We start from the raw sequence: 12,074 nt of genomic DNA on the forward strand, positions 1-12,074 counted from the left end.
GACGCTCCCACTGTCACCGGCAAATGCTCAAGGTTTCAACAAAACCCAGGAAAAAAATAAACTTACTTGTTGTTGGTTTGCAGCCTCAAACCCGGTGAGGTGAAGCCCATCCACTGGATGAAAGGGGGGAAGAGGAGGCGGCGTTTTGGAGAAACACCTGGCCGAGGAGGAGGAACACCTGTGAAGGAGAAGCAACGAAATAATGAAGCGCTTGGATTCAGCGACCTGAAAATGACAAGGAAATGATGGAGGAAGTAAGTAAGTAAATAAATAAATAAATAAAAGAGAGGGAGGTGTGTTTGTGTAGTCTGTTATGATGAGCACTTTATTTTCAATTAAGCTTTCTTGCATCTACAGTAAGCTCACTTTCTGTGCCCTTTTTTGATGATGCAGGGATTTTTCCTCTCAAACTGGAAATTGATTCGGTTAGCAAACGTCTGCAACTTTGTCCATTTGGGGGGGAAGATGCGCTTTTAACACAACGGCGGTGAAAACAAGCCTGTGTTTATATTGTTTTTTTGTTTTTATTTGCCCGTAAATTTTTGCTTGATATTAAAAGGAGGAGACTCACCTGTGCAGCTCCATATCGGCTTAAGGTCCCTTTAAGTCCCCGTTCTGTTGACATCCATCCGACCTGAGCAGTGTATGCCAGGCTAGAAAAAAACAACATAAAAACACACCGCAGTCATGCACTACACTTTGATTAAACTTATGATTAATTCATCCGGCGTGGATTGATGTGGGTAAACGCGAGACGGAAGCGTAAAGCTTTTTAAAAATGTTTCGCGATGAGGTGAGCGACTTTAACATTCACTATCGGCAGCCATGCTAGCTGAGGGCCCGGCGTTAATGGCTAATGGCTCCATGCTAATTAGCCGGCCATTAGCGGGAAGACGAACGCACGGTTGCCAACACCTGCAATAATTTGTTAAACAATTTTTTCCACGATTTGGGGAAAATATTCACTTTGTTAATAAATTTTTCGGGCTATTTCAGACTTCAGTAAATGGTGAAACCGCCTTACCGGCATTTGGACTCGGTTCACACTGGGAAAGGGGCTAATTAGCATGCTACACACCTGACGATTGATTTATTGTTAATGTCACAACTTTATTGAAACCGGAAGTGTGTTGTTTTGGTTTTTAGTGTACTGCACTCAGTTAAATGTGCGATCCTTTTTTTCTTATTTTGTTCTCTTTTCACATGTTTTTTCAATTTTTTACTATTTTGGATGCACAAAGAGAGCAATTGTCTTTGGAATGAAACATACCTAGTTGGATTCTCGACTCCTCGTGTGTCGCAGTGTAGTTGAGCCAGATACTGAACTCCTAACTCAGGGGTGGGCAATTATTTTGAATAGTGGGCCACATTTCATATTTAATTTTTATGCGCGGAACAACTTGGTATCATGTAAATTGAACAAAATTGCACTCTAAATATTTAATTTTTTTGCCATTTTGTTTCAACTTTAAAATCATTCATGATCATATAAATGTACTGACATTATTTTGTATGTAATCATCCATACAAAATTAAACTAAAGGAAAAAATATTGAGTTTCTTAATTCAATATAGAGTGAAACTTCTATTAAAATATTCAAAGAAAATAGTGTGGCAGGCCGGATAAAAAAGCAAAACGGGCCAAATGTTGCTCGTGGGCTGTAAAACGCCCAGGTCTGCCCCGACTGCACCCCTGGTGCTGGTGGACATCAGTCTACTGCTCTCAGTCCATCCATGATAGGGTGGTTGCAGAAAACGAATTTCTCCATGTAGATTAATGAAAGATAAATTATTACATTGTTTGGTTTTTTTTTATCGCCAAATATCCCTCCCAGCATGACTAACCCATATTCGAATGATCTGAAAACCTGTGTGTATGTGCGTGCGTGTGTGTTTGTGCGTGGAGCTTCTTGGTGCATTAAGAGGACCAAATGAGCCCTTGTACACCTCCCCAATCAATGTCTCAAGGAATCCACTTTATGGTTGAATCTAATTCCTCCCAGGTCCTGAAAAGCTTTCTTGCCCACAGAGGGGAAGTCAGTGTAACCAAGGAGGGTGTAAAGTGAGGAAGAGGAGCAGGCTGAGAGGTGTGTGTATGTGTGTGTTAGGAAGCCAGTGAGAAAAATGCAAGTGCGCAAAGGGATGGTTGTACTACTCGTGTATTATTTTATCTGTAGTAATGGAGAGGTGATTTTTTTATCCAGTGAGGAAGTACTGCAAATTCCAGGGTCTGGAAAAATTCAGCAAAATAATAGGCTGACAGTGATTTTCAGATAATTTGAAGCAATTCTTGCAACTTCCGACCCATCTCAATGTATAGCGATTCATAGTTATCCTGAAAACACCTCATCCATCTCTTGGTGATTTTCAACTTTTAAGATTTCTCTCTTGCCGCTCTTAACAACTCACTGTTCCGCTCCCCAGTGCTTTCAGGATTTCTTGGATTTCTTCTGGGTCAATAGCTCTGATCCCGCAGCCAGGGTGATGGGGGGGTTAGCGCCTATCTCTGCTATCATTGTGAGAGAGGTGGGGTTCACCCTGGACCGGTCCACAGAGATATACAACCATACAACCTTCTCGTTCACATGTGGACAATTTAGCGTCTCCAAAGAGCCTCCTGCATGTGGTACGGGACCAGGAGAACGTGGAGACTCCACACAGAATTCAACCAGGGTCTCCCCTGTTGTCAGAATTAAAAACACCCTGTGTTGCCTCTCAGTATCTGACGGTCTAGACTAGAAAATCGGAATGTAGACAAAAAAAAACAAACACACACAACAAACTCATAGTTACTCTTTATTAATAGCAGGCCTATTATACTAAAAACCTACACATAAGTTCACTTTATTTGTCTCCCAAATGATTTTAAAAAGAAAAACAACCTTTGTTTCTCCGACACACTTGGCTGAAAGTTGTACTCCCAAATATCCAAAGTCTTAAAATCCCCCCACGCGGTACAAAAATTAAATCATCGCACCGACTGCGCGACCGGCTCGCCATCTCGGGTGCGATCTTGCGGCAAGGGCCCGGGAATGATCGCTGTCGGTTCTGCAGAAGTTCCTGCGTCTGTTAGCTGAGGGCTCAGCAGCTGAGGGGAGGTGGGACTTAAGAGACGGACATGTTAAAACTGTTAAGCTTCAGGTCCCCCAAAAAAATAAGGAATGGTCGCCTTGTTTGCAAATAAATACAACGATACAGGGATTTTATGCAGGATTAGAGGGGAATGTGAGGCGGCAGCAGCAGCTCGGAGTTTCACAAATAACTTTGCTGGTGAAGGTTCTCCATTGGCACGGAGTTTTTGTTTCTTTTTCTGAATTTCTGCAGTTTAAACTCGTTCCAGGAATCCTGTTAAGAACCTGACGGCGTCTTCTGGCCCGTCGTCGTGGAGGGCGTCTCCTCAGCCGGGATCAGAACAGCTTGATCATGCTCTCTCTGGATTTTCCCACGCCGACCCACTTCACTGAAAAGACAAAAAAAATGTGATTGACATGCACGGGGATGCGAGGGGATGCTCCGCGGCAGCAGGCTCGTGACTAACCTGGCACTTGCAGGAAGTTCTCGATGAAGTGGATATAGCTCTGCGCCTGCGGAGGCAGATCGCAGAAGCTGCGGGCGTCCTCGGTGCTGCAGCACCAGCCGGGCAGCGTCTCGTAGTCCACCGTCACCCGGGTCAGCATATCCATGTTTGCTGCAGGGCAGAGAAGACCACCTCAGGCACCAGACCGGTCTCCAGAAGACAGACTCACGCGTGTGAAGGTGTCGCTACAGCACAAGAACCTAGCCGTCTGAAAAAATTACCTAAATCTAAGATGTCATGGTGAATACTGGGGACGTCTTTTTCAGTTGTCTTTGGCCCAGAAATGGAAACTGAGAGCCCGGAGAAGCCAAATCAATCAATTTGCGATTGAGATAAACGCTGGAAACGACGGCGATATTGAACCGGAGGCAAGTCGCCAGCGGCCCTGCCACCCGGTCCACAGCTCCAACCGGTCGATAATTCCGTTTTGCAAGCGATTTCTAAAAATAAACCCGAGATGTCAGCTACTCAGGCGACTTCCAATCTGGATCGGCGGATCTCTTTTTGAGAAAAGCTAATAGTTAGCGCAAGGCTACCTCGCAAGTTGTGATGCCATCGGATTACTCTGCTTGATTTCTCACGATGGACGTCTCTCATTCCTCCCAATCTTCCTAGCCTGTCTGATCGACAACAGCATCTCGCCAGGCGTCCACCATTTTTATTTATCTGATGAATATTAAAATGATTACCGCATCATGTCAGCTAACAGAAAACACTGCTGTTATTATTAGCTTTCTACCCCATTCAGTCAAGGCAGAAGGCTGCCCACATTGAGCTGGGATCACTTTTCTCGCAGATGTTGCCAAGACATGTTTCTGTAAATCATTTTTAGGGTCAAAAGGTGAGGTGAGGTGACTGGGCTGTGATCGGTCGCCATGGAAATAAAAATCTGACTTTATCACGTTCTCCAGCCAGCGAAGTGTGTCAGATGTGGAAACCTTGCTTGGACTTTCCACCTTCTGGGACCTACCAGGGAAACTCGGCAGGCTCTCCCCGTCCACCTTGTAGGCCACGCCCACTTTGATCTCCGGCAGCGTGTCCAAGATGTCCAGCTTCGTCAGGGCGATTCTGCAAACCCAACGAGTCACCCGGTGAGGGTCTACCAGCGGACGGAGATACTAGTCTGGGAAGCATGCGGCGGCTCCTTACGCAGAGAAGCCGTTGACCATGTGGGCGTATCGGACCAGGATCAGATCCAGCCAGCCGCACCGCCGCCTCCTGCCCGTCGTCACGCCGAACTCCCTCCCCCTGGTCTGCAGCAGCTCCCCGACTTCCTGTCAGGAGGCGAACAGGGGGTGGTAAGAAAAAAACAAAACAACAGCAGTCTGAACGGACGCTGTGACAATAGAGGCGTCAATACAAAAACCCCCCTCTTGAGAAAAATTGAGGTTGTTAAGCGATTAAAAGCCTCCCCCAAAAGTACAGTCCTGTAATAAGATAAGATAAGGTAAGATAAGAACAACTTTATTAATCCCGAAGGAAATTGTTGTGCCAGAGTTACAGAAAATATAACAGTAATAAATAATAAAAAGAAAAAATGCAGAATTAGAAATAAAAATAAACTATAAAGTGTCTCAGTGAAACTATAAAGTGTCTTAGTAAACAAGTGATAAAACTATAAGTGTCTTAGTAACAAGTGAGGTAAGGAGTGCACAATAGTATGATAAAAGGAAAAATTGTAGTGTAGCTGTTGTGAAATGAAATATTGCACAGTTCTGAATATTGCACAGAATATTGGGATGCATTTTCATCATTATTATAATTTGTTTGTATCGCTCGTAACACACTCAAGTTTATAGGGTAAATCTTAATCAAAGCACACACACACACACACTTGAGGGTCACTAAAAGACTTCTATCCACCTTCTCCCTAGTCCTGTATGTTCTTGTGGGGAACAAATGCAGTGAAAAGAGCAGTACCACCAGCGGCCCTTCGGGGGCGGTGTTGACCGGGATAGAAATGGACCTCAGTGTGAGATTTGTCCTTCACACATTTATAAAAAGATATAAAAAGCTGACTTTACTCACGTTGTCCTGCTCTGTTGGGAAGGCGCCCACACCCACGCGGGTGGTGTACGCTTTGACCACACCGTACACGCGGCCGACGTGTGACGGCGGCACGCCCAGGCCCGTGCACACGCCTCCCACTGTGCAGTTTGAAGACGTCACGAACGGATATGTCCCTGTGCGGAGAGACGCCACGTTAGCGCACGTAAAAGCGAACTGTCCAGCAGTCCACCACCCGCTTGCACCTCACCAAAATCGATGTCCAGAAGAGCGGCGTTTGCTCCTTCCACCAAGATTTTCTTGCTCGGTCCCATCAGCGCTTTGTGCATGAAGTACACGCCGTCTGTCACCAGGGGGCGCAGTCTCTCGGCGAATCCCTGCGAAAACACGACACCGTTTCCCATCCGGACCAGCCTGCAGGTGATGTGTGGGTCTTGAACAAGTTATTCATTTTACAGACCCATGAGTCACGAGTCCTTCTCTCAAACGCGTTCACTTGCTCGTCCCTCACAGGATGGTACAACTGCTGTTCTAGTGGTATTTGTATACATACATGAAGTTCATCACTTCTTGTTTAAACCACCTTTTCTTCCCTGCTATGAGCTGTGAATGAAAAAAGTGCTCAGAGTTGCCCCCCACTCACAAAATGAATGACTCACTCGGTAACCTGACAAACAAATCACTCGGTAGCTCACAGTAATACTCCTGGTTCACCTAACGAACAGTTCACTTGCAAACTCAAGGGACGAATCAGCCACCAGCTCGCAGTCGCCTTCCCGTTTCACAAGACAAACACCTCACTCGGTAACTCAAGGGAACAAATCACTCAGTGGCTCACAGTAGCCTTCCGTACTCATAAACAGAGCAATTTCCTTCGTAACTCAATGAACGAATCACTCGGTGGCTCACAGTAAATGAAGGGCTCACTCAGTTACCCAACGAACAAATCATTCTATAGCTCACAGTAGCCCGCAAGACTCACTCCCAAAACAAACGACTCGCCCAGTAGTTCAGAGTGGCAAATCAAAATGAGATGATCTGCTCTGTTAACGCTTAATTCATTCTCAATACACACCACAATATTCTGAACTCGTATCAGCTCAAGTTGGGGAAAAAGAATCAAGGTTCCCATCACTACCATCTGGGTTAAATGTAATCGAAAATTATGAAAGCTGCAAAAAGTATGACAACCAGATATCGCGGGCATGTTTCTCACCGTCAGCTGCTTCAGCTCGCTCTCCACGTCCACATTGAGGTTGGGGTACATGGCCAGGAAGTGATCCGCCAGCATCCGGAACCTGGGGAAACACCAAGATGGCGAAGTTGAGAACACAATCCTTTGCCGTCAACACCTCTCGTCCTGCTCGTGGGAGGGGCGGGTTTAGACCAATCAATCACAGGGCCTCATATGGACACATCCAACCATTCACACTTGGGGACAACTCAGTCTTTGACCAAACTGCCAGCAGTTTTTGGTCAGAAGACGGGGAACCTGGCGAGAACCATCGGCCAGAAAGAGGCAAACAAACATTGCATTTGTCTCCATCTGTTGGTGACTAAGTAGTACAAGTCAAAATGAACCTTATCGTGGAAAGATGGATATTACTGACGACCTGATCGAAAAACACTCCGGGACGAGCGAGAGTCAGATCTGGAGATAAGGACACACACGTATGACTCACTTGTCCTCAAAAACTTTGAAGTCTGAGACGAGGTCGCAGATCCTCAAGCCGTTGCGAGCCGCTTTGGAGGAGTACGCCGGACCAATGCCCTTTTTAGTCGTTCCCAGGCTAGAGAGAAAACACACACGCTCAATAAGCCATCCGTCATAACAGAGACGTAACTATTCAAGCGGTGGCACACACATTTTGCCATCTTGCTGCTGTCGCTGCTGCTCCTGGATCCCGTCGACAGCCTGGTGGAAGTTGAACACTGAGAGAGAATGCGGGGGGGGGTTACAGCCGAACGATAGTTAAAAAAAAATAAAATCTAAAAACAAAAGAAGTTTCCCTCACCGATGTGAGCGCGGTCGGAGATCTTCAGACGCTCCTCCCAGCCTTGTAGTCCTGCAAGAAGACAGTAAAAAAAGCTCATTGGCATGAGTGAACTGCAACAAAACAAAAATCCATCCTCATCAAACTCAGTGATTCCCTATCGATACGCCCCGTCCATACCTTTGCCTTTCTGCAGGTTCTTCTCAGCCTCCTCGAACAGGCCGGGGAGGTGGATCACCACGCCGTTACCTGCGACCAGAAGACACTATTTAACATGGCTCATTGTTCCCTGTCACAACAACAATAACATGATAATAATAAAAATTGTAATAATTAATGGGGGGGGTCTCAATTTGACTTGATGGATCTTGAAACTAAAAGACAAATTTCAAAGAAAGCCTAAAAAAGTATTATGCTTGTGAGAAGTTATTCAATTCAAACTGATCATGATAACAATAATAATGATGGGCAAAGGAGTCTCAATTCGACCCAATAAGCTTGAAAATAAAACATAATAAAAAGAAAAGCATCAAAAAATTGTTCAACCTGGGAGTTAAGAATAAGAATAAGAACAACTTTATTTATCCCGAGGGAAATTGTTGTGCCAGAGTTTCAAGTAAAACATAACAATAATAAATAATAGTAGGAAGGAAGAAGAATAAGAAATACAAATAAAACTATAAAGTGTCAAAGTCAAAGCAATAAAGTGTTTTAAGGTCTTAAAAAGTAAAAAGATTTGAATATTCCCTCATATTCCTGAGTTGTGACAGTAAGTAATAGTAAGTCATTTTATTCAACCTGATAATCATATTTTTACACACACACACACACACACACACACACACACACACACACACACACACACACATATATGAATATATATGAATATAGTACGACTACGACTAGTAATAAGTAAAAACAGTCTCAATTCTGAGACCAATAAATTTCGTTCAACCTGATGATGACAATAATAAAATAACAATAACAGCAGTAATATAATAAATATTTTTGTTATTGCTTTGTTCTTATTATTAATAGGACTCCAATCGGCAGTTTTAACAATAACAGGAAATGATTACGATACTAGTGCTCCATAATAAAACTACTTTCAGTGTTCATAAAACTTCAAACTAAGGCCATTATTGTTAAAACAGCATTCAACAAAACAAAGCTTATATTTAACAAGTAAAATATACGCTTTAACACTATTATTATTATCCACAACAACAACAACAATAATACCTGTGTGTGATAATGTGTGTGTGAGTGAGCGAAAACCTAAGTGAAACGGTGAATCTTCAAGGAGTGGAGATGAAGGAGGTGGAGGAGGTTAAATACAGAGGGTCAACAGTCCAGTCAAAGTTGGACCAGCTGGAGAAAAATGTCAAAGGTGGTAAGAGTGTGGAAGGAAAGGTGTAGTAGATGTGAGAGTGGCCATGTTGTCTGGTTTGGAGACACTGAGGAGGAGAGAGGAGGAAGCAGAGCTGCAGATGTGGAAGATGGAGAGGACCTAGAATGAGCCCATCAGAGGGACAGCATACGTTAGACATTGTGGAGATAAATTCAAACTCATGGTTTGGATGTGAACAGAGACGGGATGATAGAAAGATGCTGAGGCTGGAGGAGGTTTATGGACGGGAAGTCAGTTGGTGTGAAGGACACGGGTGGATCGGTGTGGGCACCCTGGTCTAAACGAGGAGAAACATCTCAAGTCCTCTTACCGATGAAGGAGACGGCCTTCTTGTTGAGCACGCCACTGGGCAGCAGATGGAAGTCGTACTCCACAGAGTCCACCACCACTGTGTGGCCTGCATTGTTGCCCCCCTGGAAACAAACAACAACAACAACACTTAAATGGGTGGCGGAAAGACCTACAGCCCAAGAGGGCAAGTGAACGCAGCATGGCGACCAGCGCCTGCAACACACACACACACACACACACACACACACACACATACACACACACACACTTATCATGCAGTTGCAAAGCTAACAGTAAACTCTCATTTGAGCAAACATTAACACAACGGACACGGTGTCCTAAAGGGTGCTTCCCCTTTACACTCTCTTTACAGTCTGTCATCCACCTTTCAAAATAAAAGCATGTAAAATACAGCTAAAAAACTTGGGTTTCTCTATCTACTCCCTTAAAAAAAAACAGTAAAATAAATTTATCGAGGAAATGAAGCAAAAGAATTGTCTGATTTCAATGTGTTAGAGCAAAATTTATTGGAAAAAAAACAAGAGTTTGGGGGTGATTTCTGCGCATGGGCAATACTTCTCCGCCCCCTTCCACTTCCGGGTTGCGGTGGTGGGGGAGGCTGGTTAGCGTTAGCGGGGGGGGGGGCGGTCGTGGAAGACGCAAAAAGTGTTAGCATTATAAAAGTCAGAACACGCAAACGTGCGGGGCTCCGGTGCGGAGCCGGATGCCGTACCTGGCACCGGCACACGATGTCCGCGTCCATAGCGAGCAGGTCCACCACCTTCCCTTTGCCCTCGTCGCCCCACTGCGCCCCGAGGACCACCGTCACCTTGTTGTGCGGCTCCCGCGGGACCCGGAGGGCTGGCTCCGGCTGCGCCCCGGACTCCTCCCGCGCCCGCTTCACCAGCGGCTCGCCGTTGAGGACGAACAACTCCTGCCCGTTAACGTCCGCCGCGGCCCCGTCGGATGCCATGCTGCTCGCCGTCCTCCCCCCTTGCGACAAGACCGGAACGCCGTTTTGCCGCGTTTCTGGGCCCACGGGAAGTGCGCTTCCTCCTCCTCGCCGCTAGATGGCGGTGTTTCGTCACTTCCCCTCTCGGGCTTATTTTTTCAATTTTTTTAAAACAATTTTTATTGAACACATATGGTATAAACTGAAAAACACATGAACATGTGAAACTTGGCTCAATAGAATCGAATGTCAATCATAGAAACAGGCGTTAGGAAACATAAGGACATTTTTTTTGCATGGAATCAATTAACGGTAAACAAGATTAAAAAGCCTGTGATAAATGTTTAATTCTAGAAATAATGGAACACAATAATACATTGAAATAATAAAATTAATATTAATTACTAAAACGGTTTTTACTTTTTTTACAATCTATCATTATTATAATTTTTTCAAGTTTAAGTTAATTATAACCCATCGATAGCAGCAGTATGTTCCGTAACTGATCTTTTTTCTCATTTCTGTGTCAGCTGTGTCAGTTAAAAGAGGAAATACTTTTTTTTTTTTAATTAGCTTTAGCTTAATATGATCATAGTGCGTTTCCCCTTTTACAGTTCGGGATTCCTTTGTTACATCCCTGTTACATTAAGGGTGATGACACCAAATTCTGGACTTTTCTTAAAAAATAATCGTTTCCTTGTTTAATTGTATACCTTTACGTTCTCGTGTACTATGGAACAGAAGTGTTGCACATTTTTGCTCTTTCTTTTTATGAAATCTATACTATTTTGACATCTCTGTGTCGGCGGTGGTGTGTTATTCCGTCCTCCATTATTGTAGTTTTTTTAAATGAACGATATACAAAACAAATCTGCTCTGCCAGGAGTAACACACACACACGCACACACACGCACACACACACGCACACACACATATATTTATAAAATCAAAAGGCCGTATGTAGAGTATAGCTTAAATACTTTTTATGCACTTGCACACAAATATTAAACAATCTTTTCCCACAAATAAAGTTCTTTTTTACTGCATTCGGGTTTTGAAGTCACTTTATAATGTTGCGGTATTGTTACATTTCCTCGAGAAAGAACTTTGGTTTATGTTAGTCTGTTTTCTTTTGTGAATGGGACTTTTTCCGGTGTTACATAAAACCCTCAACAGAAGAAGAAGAGGTGTGTCATTATCATCATCATCATCATCATCATTTCCACGCGTCGTGGAAGGACCAAGAAATGACGGTGTTTCTCCCTCTTTTCACAACTGGGCTCCAAATCTTGAATCGACACGCAAACTGTGCGTGGAGCCGGAGCCAAAACACGCAACTCCTCCCTGAACAAAGAGTATGAAGGAGATGAAGCGGTTCACTGCTTTCCACTTCCGCCTTCGTTTTTATGAAGAAGGTACGTTTTTTTCTGTAATCTTAACGCTTGGGTTCCCTTTATGTGATTATTATCTTCATATACATGTTGTTAGATATAAAAAAAATAAAGAGGAAGCGGAATAAGCACTCCTCAGATAAAACCAATATTGGTTATGTGCATGCTAGACACTGTTTTCCCGTATGTGATTTTTCAAATTTCAATTGTATATCAGACAGAATAGATATGAAACTAAACTAAATTATTACCAATGTTTTATATATTATTTTAAAGTGTATCAAGTGCTGCATAGAATGTCTGGTGTGGTTTTCCAGATGAAACGGCCCGTTCTTTATCAATTCCGGTCCTTGGAAAGGGACCCCACCGCACAGAATCTGTACCGGTTGTATTTTCCACAGGCAGACCCTGGACCTTGACCTTGAAGATATAAGATTGCTCCTGAAAAGAA

The 12,074-nt window shown here is 44.0% G+C and overlaps 1 protein-coding gene across 1 annotated transcript; it reads right to left on the bottom strand.

Moving 5' to 3' along the window:
- Window positions 1-2,783: 2,783 nt before the first annotated feature.
- Window positions 2,784-10,337, bottom strand: adssl (adenylosuccinate synthase, like). Its single transcript, XM_086160218.1, has 13 exons — window positions 10,014-10,337; window positions 9,300-9,402; window positions 7,759-7,827; window positions 7,600-7,650; window positions 7,450-7,516; window positions 7,267-7,374; window positions 6,801-6,882; window positions 5,835-5,961; window positions 5,606-5,760; window positions 4,727-4,851; window positions 4,548-4,645; window positions 3,539-3,688; window positions 2,784-3,460 (listed from the first exon to the last, which is right to left on the bottom strand). Exons 1-13 carry the CDS (start codon window positions 10,251-10,253, stop codon window positions 3,408-3,410), a joined length of 1,428 nt encoding a protein of 475 aa, XP_086016344.1. The 5' UTR covers window positions 10,254-10,337; the 3' UTR covers window positions 2,784-3,407.
- Window positions 10,338-12,074: the final 1,737 nt, after the last annotated feature.

The sequence above is a fragment of the Fistularia commersonii genome, chromosome 15 (genome assembly GCF_037954325.1).
Source record: "Fistularia commersonii isolate RoL2024-O1a breed Wild chromosome 15, RoL_Fcom_v1.0, whole genome shotgun sequence".
Lineage (NCBI taxonomy): Eukaryota > Metazoa > Chordata > Actinopteri > Syngnathiformes > Fistulariidae > Fistularia > Fistularia commersonii.